General features: G+C 36.0%; 3 protein-coding genes across 6 annotated transcripts; 1 reads left to right on the plus strand and 2 right to left on the minus strand.

Annotated features, from left to right (window-relative positions):
* Positions 1-302: 302 nt before the first annotated feature.
* On the minus strand, positions 303-9,917 carry LOC140759163 (histone deacetylase 15-like). 4 transcript variants are annotated; one of them, XM_073095648.1, is made up of 17 exons: positions 9,779-9,917; positions 8,182-8,758; positions 7,910-8,021; positions 7,300-7,361; positions 6,580-6,655; positions 6,323-6,387; positions 5,710-5,765; positions 5,037-5,160; positions 4,769-4,894; positions 4,557-4,607; positions 3,859-3,927; positions 3,245-3,353; positions 2,714-2,793; positions 2,067-2,149; positions 1,925-1,970; positions 1,082-1,250; positions 303-669 (listed from the first exon to the last, which is right to left on the minus strand). In XM_073095648.1, the coding sequence occupies exons 2-17, from the start codon at positions 8,725-8,727 to the stop codon at positions 497-499; spliced, it is 1,947 nt and encodes a 648-aa protein (XP_072951749.1). In that variant the 5' UTR covers positions 8,728-8,758; positions 9,779-9,917; the 3' UTR covers positions 303-496. The 4 variants fall into 4 exon arrangements, with proteins under 4 accessions (XP_072951749.1, XP_072951748.1, XP_072951750.1 ...); XM_073095647.1 differs by having other exon boundaries at positions 9,747-9,895; XM_073095649.1 differs by lacking the exon at positions 9,779-9,917 and adding an exon at positions 9,122-9,497.
* Positions 9,918-10,573: 656 nt separating this feature from the next.
* On the plus strand, positions 10,574-11,336 carry LOC140759188 (protein CHLORORESPIRATORY REDUCTION 42, chloroplastic). The gene is made up of 2 exons (XM_073095680.1): positions 10,574-10,874; positions 11,123-11,336. The coding sequence occupies exons 1-2, from the start codon at positions 10,615-10,617 to the stop codon at positions 11,223-11,225; spliced, it is 363 nt and encodes a 120-aa protein (XP_072951781.1). The 5' UTR covers positions 10,574-10,614; the 3' UTR covers positions 11,226-11,336.
* A 143-nt stretch (positions 11,337-11,479) lies between these two features.
* Positions 11,480-15,344, minus strand: LOC140759186 (syntaxin-132-like). Its single transcript, XM_073095679.1, has 13 exons — positions 15,163-15,344; positions 14,675-14,785; positions 14,543-14,599; positions 14,125-14,173; positions 13,920-14,008; positions 13,397-13,470; positions 13,268-13,310; positions 12,684-12,744; positions 12,552-12,577; positions 12,397-12,474; positions 12,235-12,315; positions 11,819-11,884; positions 11,480-11,648 (listed from the first exon to the last, which is right to left on the minus strand). Exons 1-13 carry the CDS (start codon positions 15,178-15,180, stop codon positions 11,481-11,483), a joined length of 921 nt encoding a protein of 306 aa, XP_072951780.1. The 5' UTR covers positions 15,181-15,344; the 3' UTR covers position 11,480.
* Positions 15,345-15,859: the final 515 nt, after the last annotated feature.

Consider the following 15,859-nt stretch of genomic DNA (forward strand, 5'->3'; position numbering starts at 1 on the left):
ATAAACAATGTAGATATTCAATTTTATATGCTAAATTAGAAACAAAGAAGCAATTAAATAACAAAAGCCTCCATTTTAGCAACTCTATTTATTTAAAAAAGAGAAAAAACTCACTCGTGATAAAATATATTTTACCCCTTCAAGGTTAGGTCTAAATTCACAAATAAAGTAAGTAATTGTATGATTTTAGGTCCAGCCAGGAAGGGGTAATATATATTTATCAGTTAAAACTTAGAACTTGCATTAGATAATAAGAACAGGGAAAAAAAAATGCTTGATCCAATAGAGGTGAAGTGGTTCACTTTGAGAAATAACCAACTTTCCAAGTAGAATTTGTATAGCTGTTTAACAAAATAAGCTCAGAACTAACTAATTTCTCATGAAATAGTAAATATCCAAGGCAAAATTCTGTGCATAAAAATCTGCAAGCACATTCTGATGATGATCAAACAAAACAATGATGCAGATTTCTTGACCAGGCAGAAATAAGAAAACTTCAGCTTCCTGCATCATCTAAGTTTGCTGTCAAATCAACAGACTCCTTGCAGTCGTGTGTCGATGACCTTTTCCGGTGAAGACCTTCGTACAACAACTCGTAGATGAGTCTTTTACTTCCCCATTTCCACCAGAATGGTCCGACCAGACGCTTCCTCTTCTTCAGATGGTTTCCTAGGTTCATCAGATAAAATGTTTCATCCAAACAAAACAACCTTCAACAATCAGATACATGACAAACTATTAGAAAGAATGACTTTAGTTGAATATGTGAAAAGCATGAAGCATGAACAAAGTTTGATTCCTATTCATAAATTAGGCAGAAAATTTTAGATGGACTACAATACAAGAGATTCCATCTTCTAGGTTTGCCATTTGTTCTATGCCACCTTATTTATTGAGATATATGCAAGCCCTGACGGACCAGGAACAAGTACAATGCCTTCCGAGTTCCGACTCTATTTTATCATAACTTAGAATAAATTAAGTTCCTCTGGGGCTCGAAAAATCGATATATATGTAACCCTGTGCAAGAGCACATACAATATGCTGATGTTCAATTACAAGAATGAGATATAGCACTTACTGTTGTTTGAAGAAATCAATCCCCAGTGTGACTGCAGCAATGCATAACATGATTCTAAACTTGGCCAAAACTTCAGCTGAATTCTCAAGACTTGCAAAACGGTTTGTAAGCCTGCTTTTGATGGCAGTACATTGGTCATATCATAATTAGGACTCTCTCCAAGTAGCACCTGTAAATTCACTCAAAAGGAAAGAAAAGAACAAAACATGTATAAGCACAAAAGATACATCACCAGATTGACAAGAATTTACAGGAATATTCATTAGCACTAAATTAAAATCCTATAGAAAAGCTCTGCAAATTGTACATATCTATAAATTGAAACTACCAGAGGGTCCTTCAGGATTCTGCTAAGCAGGGAAAACTTAAAAACGAAAAAGTGAAATGAAGGCAAGGCAGACACGTGGAGACCAGGTTCCACAGGGAGTTGTCATCTGTGGTGAGAAAAGTTAGCTCTGATTTGAGGGACGAGGAAAGGCACAGGACTCATAGATAAGGAAAGTCAGGACAAGGGCTTGAGCAGCATGTACGAATTCTCATTCGCAATGTAGACAAGCATTAAAAAAAAAAAAGATGAGGTTTTGTCAACAAGTCAAGATCTACTCAAACTAAAGAGAGGCTAGGAAACCCTTCTCCGAAAGCTCCGCAGGGCGGTAGTAGACTACAAAGCAGCTTGCTAGATAATTCATCCAAGATAGAGAACAGTAGCAGAGGAGGGGATCAAGAGATATTATCATATTAGAATTTAAGAAAAGGAATAGTTGCAATCTGTGATTGAACCAATAGTGATTTACAAATGAACAAAATGCTTCAAAAAGGTAAAACCAAAGGCAAAGATAGTACCTTCACGACCGCTGTGGCTGACGAAGATATTGAATGAAGGTTATACCTATAAATCATACAAGCAACCACATTTTAGGATACACTTGAATGAGGAAAAAATGATTGCAAATGACCAAACAATAGAAAGGAGTGAAGTACCCACCCTCCCTCTAGTATAACCAACATTTTACCCTCTGCAAAAGCAGACAACATGTGTGCCATCTGTGCATATCCAGCAGGAGTAATCTGTTATATAGGTACTTTTAGTTACAACAGATCAAGGGTCAAAAGTGGATTTTCAGTAGGCATGCCATAAGCAGTTAAATCAAGCTTGTATACCACAAATGCAACTAGAATACAATAGCCGCTAGAATCTCCTTGGTAGATACATTCCTATTATATCAAGTTATTAATACATTCAAAAGTGCAGAAAAAAATATTATATCCAAAAGTAAAAAGCATTATTCTTTGCATTGGTAGAATTCCTCCAACAATGCCATCTGATTAGCATATGTAAAAAAGTATTTTTGGTAAAAGATGACATATTCATATGTGAAGTACTCAGTCATCAGATATATTCATATGTAAACTGTAAAGTCCTCAGTTTATCAGAGTACATAATGGGAATATGGTATAACAAGTTTGTATCATTAATAAATTGGGCTCTTTCTTAATTATAATGTACATAAAAAGTAATAATCAAGCATATCAATAGATAAAGAAAATACGACTCGTGGAAAGTGCAAAAGAAAAAGAAGGAACACCTTCTGCATAAGTTGTTGTAGTAAAAGATAAGTTATAAAGTCTTACATCACAACAGCCAAGGGGATCACCCCTTGCTGCATCAAATCCTGCAGATACGATGGTGATATCAGGGGCAAACTCTAAAGCTGCAATTGAAATCAGACTTTCAATGGTTAGTCAGGCTATAACACCAAGTAAACCACACTAAAAAGTTGAACTTATACAGCCAATGGAACTGAACTGATATTTAAAACACATGATAGAAGATGCATTTTATAGGTCTACAGAGAATCTGAGAAATGCTTGGAGCTGGCAATCATGTTTCCTGAAATGAAAGATCTTATCCAAAAGGTTATTCTTCCTGGTTTCAAAGAAGATTGTGGAATCACATTTATAGCTGCATCCTACAATTTTTCTTAAAAAGAACAGTAAGATTTGGTACCAAAAGAGAAAAGGAGATTTACATCTTATAATTCTAAGATTGTTCCTGTGTTACCTACTTATTTGTCTATTAATGATGCCTACAGGATTTGAACCACAAAAACTTTTGAGAAACAAAAAGTATCCCACTGACTGAATACTCAAAAATGAGAATACCTATAGGAATCACAACATGTTGAAAGGCAAAGATGTAATCATTGTCGCCTACACCTCCACAGCTCCAAGGAATATTGACTGAGTATCCTTGAGCATCCATACTTCCAACCTATGATGAAGATCCACAATAACAATTAATATAAACATGATTGCAAACAGTAACAATAACACAACGACAACAAGCCTTTCGTCGCATATATTTGCAGGTTGGCTACATTAACCTAATTGCTTTCAGAAGTAAATGCATGAAAGTGAAAGAAATAAAAAGCTGGATGCATATTGTCAAATAATTAAACCAGAAATAATGTGAAAGGAGAGTTCCCAAGACCAAGTATAATATTCTGGGAATGCAAGAGCTCCTTTCTGGAATTTCAACTTTTAATTCTAACATGGATAGCATGTGACTCAAATTCAAATAGATTATCTGCTCTTAAGTGATGGCAGAAGTCCAGTGATGAAGTAGTACTAAACATTAACACTTAACAGATTTTCTCCCCATTACATTTGAATTGTTTCAACCACTTGGCATTTACTTCTCTGACACCATTCTTGATCTAAGTAGAGATAACTACATGATTGGACAAAGTGATATGGTTGGAGCAAATATTAAGTACCTCCTCAGCAGCTCCAGTCCCAGGATAGAAGCTTCCACCCTCGTGCCGATGCAAAGATATATATAGGACCTGACAGCACAGAAATATCTCAGCTTAGAACAGAAAAAAATCTAAATAGCTGCAAAGAAAAGCTAATCTACTAGCAATTGTAATGCTAAAATAACTTAATGTAAGGATAAGAACCCCATAGAAGGAAAAGAAAGGGAAACAAGGAGAAAGCTAATGATTTTAGAAGTTATTTTGTGTATATGAATAGAGAGACTTCATATGAAAAGCAAAGAGGTTATAAAATGATCTAGCTATCCTCCAAAACATATGCAGTAAGGCCTTATTCTTATTCTATATATACTATTACCTGCATGCATATTAAATATTTTGTACTATCATATTTGTAATTTTCAAGTATATTTGTATTGAGTAGCTTTCCGTCAGTTTCAGGAAACCTTCAATAAGCAGTATATCTACATGCTACTCAATTTTTAAGAGTTCAGGAAAGTTGACACTACGAATAGATCAATCTTTCTTTGCTCATCCAAAAAAAGATTAAGCAATACCCCTAAGAAGCAAGAATTGCATTGTCTTTGTTAAAAGGACATCCATCAGACTGACATAATCGGCTATAACATAAAGTGACAAAGATATATCTTTATGTATAAGGACTCCATAAATAAAGAAATAATCAATCATATAACACTAACCGATTTATTCCCCTCAAATATTTCTTGTGTGCCATTGCCATGATGTACATCCTGCAACCACCATAGAAAGTACAACTTGATCAAGAATTAGCAGTCTGGAATCTCACCATTTCTGTCCTAAAAAACTATGCATGAAAGTTTTTGAAGGCATTATAATGTCAGCAGAATGGCGCAGCCAACAAAAATAAACATGAATAGTCACTTTGAGTTACCCAGTCGAGTATCAAAACTTTCTTGGCACCAGCTCTCTGTGCAGCTAATGCAGCCACTGCAGCATTATTATGAAGACAAAAACCCATTGCTTGTTTTACACCTGCATGATGACCAGGAGGTCTTACCTGACTTATAAAAGACACCATCATTAGTGCACTACTAAATCATCTTTATAAGAATTACCAATAGAAATCTTGAGTATTACCATAAGATATTAAAAATGTAACCAAATAGCTACAAAATTGTAATATGAGAAGGATGACTTACCATGGCAAAACCATTTCGTGTGCACCCAGACATAATTGAGCTAGCAAGATCTGCACATAATCCTGCAGCAAGTCTTGCGGCACAAGCTGAATATTCATTGGCATATGTGTCTGAAGTGAAGTAGCTGCCAGGTGAATCCAAATTGAAGTCATCACATTTGATGTCCTCTTGAGCATTCACACAAGCAAAAAATAGGAACATAAAATTCGCATAGCATTGAATGTTTTCACATCATCACCATGCAAGACTTTCTCACTGAGATGGGTTAAATTTGAAAGCCCTTTCTTAGCAAAAAGGCTCTATGATAGGTAAGCAGACTTACCAACAGAAAAGGATGAAATCTTAAAGGGCAGGAAAAAAAAAAGCATGATCTAAACATTAGAAGAATGAGAACTGAGTTCCTGAGTAGTATTATCCCACCAACAAGTCACACTCTTACAAGCCACTCTTTCTTGACTTAACATTATCCTTGAATTTTTAAAAATTCCACCAACTTGTTGAGGTAGGGAATCATATATGAATATAATTGCCATATACGTTCCTTCCATGGAGCTTTCTCAATGTTGAGCTTTGCTCCATAATTTGATTCAATATTTGATAAAAATTCTTACACGATAATGATGGTTAATGCACATGAAATTACAATGATACTATAAGGTAAAAATCAAATCACCTGTAAAGCATATTCTTTGTTTGTTCAACAGCTTCAATATGATCTGAAGAGTGAACCTGCACGGACTCAGAGCTGAAATCACGTAGGTTTAACAAAAGAACAACGAAGATATCAAAGTATGTTTCCTAAAGTGTTGAATTAGGAATAACAACTATTGATCAATGATCCTGGAAGATGTACAACCTTAACCAAGATCATAAACACAGATAATTTTCAATGGAGTGTGCAGCTCATGCTGACTGAATTGAGGTGAGTAATATCATATCAGTGCCCTACTGAGGTAGATACAGTGGTAATATATCTATACAATGTCTGCCTGGTGACAGCCTAACCATACCAACAACCCACATTGACTGTGCCATATTGAGATCCATCAGGAAGGAACATCTCTACTGGGGATGTTCTGATGTGAGCTAATCATGTTGGTCAGCATGTATCATGTTGATTACTTATCAGCACAGGGTTCCATCATAGTAACTAAACCCTTGGACAGAATAGCCATTTACTACGGAAGAAGAAACTAATTAATCTGGTTCCAGCTAATTAGGCATCACGACAGTGTAACCTCCAAGTGATACAATGTAGAAGCCAACACACAATAGCAAATACTTACCATCAGAAGCTCCTCTCGTGTTATCTCTCTAGCAGGTATCAGGGAGCACTTTGCAGGAAAAATTCCTGCATGATGGAAAGAAGAATTTAGAATAATAATACTGTTCTGACTTTGACAAATATTAATTTAACAATCAATGTAAGGACTCTAAGCATCAGATAAAGCGAGGAAAAAAATTCTTAGTACTGTGAAGAAAATGAAGTACTAAATGCTAGCAGAAATTTTTATAAAGCAGTAACTAGAATCTACTGGTATACCTGCAGCTACAAGGCTGGCTGCAATTGCTCGAAGGCGATCAGGTCTTTCTGGGTGTGGATGTGATTTCATCTCTACCTAATAATCAGAGCAAGAATTCTATGACCAGTAGTCAATTGTTAAACTAACCAAGTATATAGTAGGAGGTCAAGAATATTAAAATAAACAAATTTAATAAGCCATATCAATTTATCAACATTGTAATTTATAAACATCTAAACACACCAACATGAAATGCAATTCACAACTCAAATCAGTTAATAACTGCATCTTAATATAACTGAACTGACATACTATTAAGAACTGACTAAAAAATTACATGGGAATAATAACTCAAGCCAGCATTGTTATGTGTCCCTGCTGACTTCTTAGGTCATTTTGAAACAGCACTAAACCCTAAATAGGCACAAACGGTGGAAACAGAACTGTCCAAGTGTGTGGTGCAAGATTTGTTGGATAGTTCAGTTCACAAAGTAGCAAAGCAGTAGCCAATATATAATCATACTTGGTCTCGTACTGATATGCATATTGTCAAATAACATGGCTTTGACAGTAAATTTGATCGATAATCAAGAATAGAATCATGATATAAAAGTCATAAATGTTTATGCAATTATTACTTTACTACTTCATTACCCTATTATGACCTATCCACTATCATATGTGGAATATACTGAAATCAAAACATCACATCCCAAACAACGCCAATCACAGAGACTTACTTCACAATGCAGCAACATTCTTTCATCAAAACCGATGGCCGTACAGGTCTTTGAGGAAGATGCTGCACATATATTAATTATTTTAATTTCTTAATATGGTGTCCCACAAAACTTCCATAATAACATCCACAATTTTATAAAAACAAATTAGCTATGTACTTATATAATACCAAAAAGAATATTCATGGTAGAGCAGAGATAATATCAGAACAATAGTAAGATTGTATATAGACTAAGTCATTCCTTGTAAGAATGAAAGCTTTTTATGTACATTGCAATTAGGTTGCAGCAAAAAGAACAATAAAACATACAGGTAAGGGGAAAAATCAGAGAAATTAGTATTACCTGCATGTGAACATTTTAAGTTTCTTTTCTATCATACTATATCAGAACACCTATATATAAGTAATAAAAGCAGCTTGATCAACAAGGTAGCCAGACTTATTCAAATTGGGGACCACTTGGCAATTTATACATAAACATACATAAAAAATAAAGATACTATTTGAATAGTCCAGTGGGTATAGCCCCTGACTCTATGACTTTTGCCATTGAACTAATAAGTCCTCTAAAAGAAAGGCATAAGATGAAAGAAATTAGAGGTATGCACCATGATAGTTGCAAACTGCATCTGCATCAACAGAAACACAAGCTTCTTTTCCAACAAGGGATTGGAAAACGTCGTATCCACTTAATTCAGACTCCCTAGGCTCGCCACATACCTTTATCAAAAATAATAGAATTTAAGATAGGAATAATAAAGTATCTAAGAATATGAATATGATGGACTTATTGCAATGCTTCTTTATGATCAGGTTATATTGGAAATAAGCATACTGCAATGCAACTATCACAAAGGAAAAAGAAAGTAAAAAATCATACATCACAATGGGAAACATCATAGAAGTTTGACATTGTGCAATTAGAGCAGAACCATTTCTTGAGAACAAAATGATTAACAGGTTCCCAGTCACTATCTTCATCGTCCTCATCATCATAAGCATCTTGCAAATACAGATCCTCCAATGTACTGCCGTTGTGAGTCCTCTGACAATTTTGTGGTTGTGCACACTCACATGCCTTGCAGCTTTCGTTTTTATCATGCAAGCAAGCATTTTCATCAGCGTTTCCTATGCTTCTCAAGTTCGGTGCCAAATTAAACGTTTCATATGTAGACACAATATCAGAATGGATGGTGCTAGGGTTGCAATGCCCATCATTTTTCTCTTCCAAAAGTCTCTCTTCTAAGTTTCTTTCATTGAGATGCAAAGTGCCATTGACTCCATCTGGAGACGATCTTTTATTGCATTCAAACGGGCAAGAGAAACTGCTCTCCCACGGTGCTTGATGGATCTCACTATGTACTTTATTCTCTTTGGAGAAATTCCTACCCTTTTGACTACCGTTATGAAGTGTTTCAGACTCCATGTCAATAAATCATTGAAGCCTTTGTTTGAACCTGTAAACAGAGTAATTAATAAGTAAAAACTGAGAACGCGGAAACCCAGTATAAATGGGGAATCCAATAAGGCAATAATACATTGTTGCAGTAAATATGAGTATGTACTGCTCTTTCTACCAATGGAACTCTGAAAGGTATTCTTATGAAAATTTTCAAACATAATGAGAAAAGAGGCTTCTCTTCCCCGTTATAGCAAAAGATCTTGCACAAAGATGAATATTTGTCATACTGCAACTAGTAAACAACCATCCAAGAAGTTGTACACATAAGAACGGCAAACTAATGGGAAAAGAGATTTAGCATCCTATCAGCTATACTTTCCAGTGAATAGAACCAAACTAACGAGACAAGCAAATTAACCTTCAAAATTTTCCCTAGTGTGCTATGTTGGAGGATCTGACGGCTCTTCAACAAATAACAGGTGGTTTTCTTTCAAATCTCGATTAAACTGGATATTGCGTTCTCTTATTCCTTTTTTTCTCTGCCCCTCCAAACCTATTCAAGTAGAATAATTCATCCAGATCCATCAAATATCCTACGCACAAGAAACCCATTGCGACAAACCTCGAAATCATGGCATTCGTGAAACTGCACTTCGAGCTGCCAATTCTTGGCATTGACCAGTCAAACTTCTGACCATGCCCACTCTATCGCAACATAGGATAGATTGTCTACCAACCAGAGACCAAATATCTTTCCATTTTAAACCTCCTGTCGCGATCTCATCGTCACGGCTCCAAAAACAATAAACCAAACACCTCACCCAACACACAAATCCCTAATCAAGCTCCAAAAATCCAAGCCCCTCCACCCACAAGACACCGACTCACAACACCCTAGCCCTTCCCGAGGCTACGAGGGGAAGAACCGACGCGTTACCCAAACCCTAATCGAAGCATCAAATCAGGGCAAAGCAGCAAGAATCATCACCAAATCAATAACAAAAAAAAATCCGAAACGGAGAAATCTAAGAACAATAACTTACAAAGATCGCAGAATAGATGGCACGAACGCTACCTCGAGGGAATCCGAAGAGGGCACCAGAGAGAGAGAGCTCGCCGGCGAAACTACTAAGAGTAGCAAGAGACAGAGAGAGGGAATTAATTTACTTTCTTTCCTTCCTTCTATTTTTAATCTAAAAAGCACGGATTACATAGGGACGGGGTACGGCGTTTCAGTTGAGGCGTCGGGCCCAACGGCAATCGGTGGGCCCCCAACGGTAATAATAAAAGACTGGGGGCGCGGCTCACGGTATCGAGTGCCGACTCGTGACTCCGTGATGTTAAAAAGAGGTCTCTTTTTTACATTTTTACACGCTGTCATTTCGCTATTATTAATTTGACCCCTGCCCTTCATTAAATCATAGAAACTTTATTCGAGGGATGCTTTTTAAAAATCAAATAACGAAGTCCCTCAGGGTGTGCTATGGTATTTTATTGGAATCGCAGGGTGCGGATGAGAAAATCCAAATGAAAAAACCCGAATGTATACTTTTTTTTGTGCATAAATAGAATTAGTTAATTGTTAAAATTTGAATCATTTAGATATAAAAAGATAAATATGCTTAATAGTATTTTATCTTTTTATTAATTATTAAGGTTTAATCTTTTTTTATATATGAAAATGAGATATTTATTTGAATTAACTTGAATAGCAACTATTACCTCCCAAAAAAGAATGGTAGCTATGGAACTGCGTTAGAAGTTGGATTATAATTATCCACAGGAAGGATAATATGCGTCTATTCTTCCTTTATTACGTTGCCCAATCTCAGGATTGGTTCATTTATAACCACAGAACACAAACTTATATGTTTCTTATCCATCTCTAAGTCTCTCATTCAGAGAAGAAGAATGCCAATGGCTACTGCTCTCTCGTCTACTCTCTCATCTCTTTCACCTATCTCTCCACTGCTTGAATCCAACTGCTTAAAGTTCCATGCCCAGAGAAGACCAGGTCTAGTGGTTAGATGTGAATCGAGCAGTGGAGAGAAGGAGCTAAAAGTAGGTTCTCCCATTGTTGTTATCGAGGCTCCACCGACCTTGAAGACCGCCAGCCAGATGCCTTCGCTAAGGGTTAATGCTGGCTTGGTGAAACCTGGTGATGTAGGAAGGTAGAAAGATGATATAGGATAGTTCCTCCCATTGTTAGCAATCATGTTAGTTTATGTAATGTTAGGATGCATGGATGTAGTATTTATGTTTAGAGAACATCTATACATAATCTTTAGAGTAGTGTTGTTCTCTAGCAAAAGAAATGAATGGAATGATGAAATTGCTCACTTCTTCAGACATACATCTGCAATTAGTTATACAAAGTAGTCATTTTCTTTTGAAATAAAAATTGATATTTATACTGCAGAATTGTCGCGAGGAAGCCCAAAGATGTGTGGGCGGTCCGCCTAGCGATCGGCACATATCTCATTGATGGCAAGCATTTCAAGCCCTTGGATGTTGATGAATGAGACCTGTAAAGGGGAGGGAAGAGTTTAATTTTGGTACAGAAATTATCAGCATGTAAGTACATGAAGATTTGCTTAGCTCATTAGACTGTGTTCAATCCCCCCTTTGAAACAAAGAGAAAGAAGAAAAAGATCCACCGTTCCACTAAAACGGAACGATCGTAGACAGTGAGGTTGTACTTTCAAAAATTATATATCGATATATATTGCACGAAAGGCAAAACAATTTATAAGTGTTGTGTTTACATCACATGTATCCTAAGCACCCTTGCTCCATGGTTTTATCATAACCACGACAACGATCACAACAATTAGAAGAAGAATAATAATGGCAATGCACATCCACTTGCGAGAATTCTTCTGTAGCTTCTTTGCCTTCTGGAGAGCAACTGTCCCAGATTGCACGTGGTCGATAGCAGTTGAAACCTTCAAAGGAAGCAGCATAGAGACTCAAGATAATTAATCAACTGAATATAAGTTGTCTTTCCTGAAAAGGACTTGTATCTTGAAGTTACATCAATCTTAGCTCAATGAAAATATAACTTCCTATAAGTTTAATGAATATGCTTCCAAACACGCAAAGTTCTAGTTCTTACGTGTGATTCAATGTTATCCAGCATGTCTCCTTGAGCCTCAACCAACACCGCCATATCAAGGAATATCTATGTCAAGATACTGATTTATGATTAGTATAACAAAAATAGTTCCTGATTGAGGTGAGCCTAATATGATATAATTTCTTTTCATATTGAACATAAAAATATGAATTATTATGCATATTAACTTGATCGTGGCTTCAACAACGATACAATGAAACACAACCTTCTAGAAAGATAGTCATAAAGCACATACATGGTAACTGTTGAATATACAAGATACTGTAGTTCGCCTAACCTGAACTTTTTCTTAGATTTAGTGGTCCTTATGAAAACAGAAAAAGTATGATCCCCAAAACTTGTCCAAATGACATACCCCCTTGTCTAAGTTTTAAATTTTGGGCAAGCAGACTTACCTGTTGCAATTCAAGAAGTTTCCTCTCTAGTTCCCTGACCGTGTCATGGCGCTCCTGTATCTCAGCAAGGGTATCCATTACCTGCATTTGCAGTTAAATCATCATGGCAAAATCTGGATGCATATATTTAGATTCATAACAAAAGCATTAGACTTGACAAACTTGGCCTCGCCCTTGTTCTTGGATAGCATCTTTAAATATTTGTTCACTTTTTCCTGTCTCTATCAGTTGGTCAATTGTCTGCGGGACCAAAAGAGTACCATAAGAGTTTCATCAGAGCTTTGACCAATGGATTATTCAGAAAGGATGATCTTTACCTCTTCATTAGCATGATTGCCTGTAACTGTTGAACACAAATTTAGAAACAAAAAGAAAGGGCAAATTGTTAGTCCTACAGCATAAAGGAAGAAAATACTGAAGATTTTGTTCATGTTGAACAATGAGGGTACCAGTGAAAACCCTTCTTTCTACAACTTCTCGATGTTCTCTCTGGATAGTTTCTCTAAGAGTCTGAAATACAAGTAAAGTAAGTACATAGTTATGAGAATTTGATAATTTTGTAAGCAAATTAACCAAAAATGGAGTATTTATCTTTTTTTCTTCCTTTACATAGAACTAAAGTAACACTGCATACATAGTCAAAAACTTCTATTCTCACTCTAATTCTCTCTTTTTCTTAATTCACTGCATTATTCGACAGAAGTTCTTCTTCCGTCAGTTTCCACAGTTCAACTAGATAACTGTAACCAAATTCTCAGCAATATATTAGCAGAATAGCATGATCAAATGATATTAACCATAAGCTAGTAAAAACAATTTCCAATTTATCCATCGTATATTATTTCTACTTTTTCCCTTATCATTTTTTTAGTTTTTGGGCATTGGGTCTTTTTTTGTGCATTATCCCTCTAGATCACATGTAGCAGTTTAGAAGTACTCAACAAAATGTATAGGCACACCAACAATAGCATAACAATTAATTCAGGTATGCTAGGTGGATATTTCATCTGCAAATATGGAATGCAAATACTACCTGAAATTCATCCATCCGCTCTTTCAGTTTCTTTTTCAATGCTCTGCAGTAACCATTAAAATTGATACATGAGAAAGTGAAATAAAGCCGTTCATAAGAGGAATTAAAAATGGTGAAAATTCAAGTTACACAGTGGTTGCAGTTCTTGATCTATCTACACTTGACCCCTTTCCACACCCTGGCCTCTGTCTATTTGTTAAATTCTGCCTCAAAAGAATATCAGCCAGTAAGCCAGAACATGAAACTTGATAGCAACAAGTAGAACAATGTCCAGATGACAAAAAGAACAAATGTTCAAGCTATAAATAACACTTCAATAAGAATCCCATATTAAACATAGATGAATACTATTTTTCTAGAAAATAAAGCAGCATAATTCAAACTCCTTTAGCTACAAGAAGAAGTTTAAGAAAATTAGTTGGTATCATGATTGAATTCCACAAGAATTTATTGTTTGCAGGGGTGACATTCTAGGAACTCCAGGTAGATCCACAAGATTCTATTAAGCAGGACAACAGATCAAAACAAAATTCATATGCTTTTGGATATTGAAAACTGTTAATACATGGGACTTGGTGGCAGTTTATCTGTCATTCATACTTAGTAACAACTACACAAGTAGACTACTACGTTCAGAAGAGAAAGAGCATACATCTTTGTCCAGTTCGTCAACCTTTGACTTTGCTAGACGAGCAATTTTACCCACTTCATCAATATCTGTCTCCATCTGGTGCTTAATTGCTAAAACCAAATGCATCGTTGTGATAATTATGATGTAGAAAATAAGATAGTGGAACGTAAGAAGCATGTGAATAACTTGATCTGAGTTGAATTAGCTTTGAACTAGATTTACTTACCTTTCATAGCAGTTGCCCTGGTAACAGCCTTAGACTCCCGATTTGCACTCTGAAAATATATGAAGCCAAAAGATGCATTAACACTAATTGAATAATCAGATATTTCAGTAAAACCATGATTCATTAATAGGACCACCAAGATTCAGTCCAAGAATATGAACTGATAAAGTTAACAAGTTTTACAGTTATAAAAAAGGGAATCTACCCCACTTTGAGGTGTTCGCTATATGGATCCTTTTTCCCCATTCATACTTATTAACAAGAATCATCCAGATGTTGCTAAAATAACAATGACGATAACATCGCCAGAGAAAGTTAGACTGGTAGACAAACTTGTACAAGAGAGAGCTTATAAGTTCCCTTTTATTTGTCCAGTGATAGACAATTAGCTTAAATTCGAAACAAGGAAAACATATACCTGAAGCTTCATCAATAGCTTAGACAGCTTCTCTATTTGTTTCTCAATTTCCTGAACCTGAGAATAAACCACGGCAATAAATTGAAGTGCCTAGGGCATCCTTTATAAGACTAATGTTATGCTGATTTGCACCTGTTTAAAGAAACATTCCAGCCCCAATTCTGCAGGATTCATTGGAGCTTGATTTCCTAATTCAATATCTCTATCTCTCGAAGCTTGACCCCGTGGAAGCTCAAAAGATTCCTGCAACAATGTACTTATTATCATACACTAGGTTAAGCAGAATACACAAAATGTAACCTGACAGAGATATTTCACATCGGCCAAAACTACCAACTATGAAATGAAGGATACGCACAACAACTATACTCTATATCTAATATAGCCTAAAGGGATCAAATAAATTTTATTCAATGAGATTTCCTCAAAAATAGGGCCTTTGTGCATCCAAACATTTCCCACAGTGAATTCAACAAGATACTCCATTCCAAAAGACTGAAACATGGAGACAATGAGGCATCTCCCGAACCATAAACCCACAAAAAAAAAAATCAAACCAAACCAAACCAGATTGCTCAAAACAGATAGAAAAGAAGGATTCGAAGAGCAACAAATCCTACCGTGAGGAGGTTGTTCATCTTGGAACCAGGCAAGAACCGACCGACCACTAAGACGAGCCTCGAGGTGGTCGAATCGAGCAATAGAGAGCTCACCAACGAGATCTAGGAGCTCGGACCTCGCAATGAGAACGGATCGAAGTGGTTTCCAGTTTCCAACTCGCGACGAGGAGAGGAAGCTCGAACTCGAGATTACGAAGCTGTTACTCTTCAGCACGGAGGCGAGAGGAGAAGGGTGATTAGACGCCACGTCGGATTGGGAGACGTTAGAGGCGGGCCCCACTGAAAGGGTGCGCTGAGCTGGACAACAACTAAGTGGAGCTCATGACGGCCGTTTACCAGTGGCTGGGGTATTAAATAATAATTCAAATTACTTGCTTCTTATGAACGATTTGTCATTAGAGAAAGAATGTTATAATAAACATTTAGTGTATACAAAATAATAAGGATTATCTTTAAACAATTAAACTAATTTATAAAATTATCCTCTGTCCATGTTCACGTTTGGGCTGTGGAAAATCGAGGGAGTTTGAATGGAAGGGATTGTAGTTATTACAGTGAGAGAGAGTTCATTATATTTGTCATATTTTTATTATTTAATATTTAATAATTATTATTTTTAATAATCTAAAATTTTCTATTTAATAAGTATTTTTAAGTTTGACTTATAAATTAGTTAAATATAATATAAATAATAATT

This window comes from Typha angustifolia, chromosome 4 (genome assembly GCF_048772165.1).
Source record: "Typha angustifolia cultivar Huaian chromosome 4, ASM4877216v1, whole genome shotgun sequence".
NCBI classification, from domain to species: domain Eukaryota; kingdom Viridiplantae; phylum Streptophyta; class Magnoliopsida; order Poales; family Typhaceae; genus Typha; species Typha angustifolia.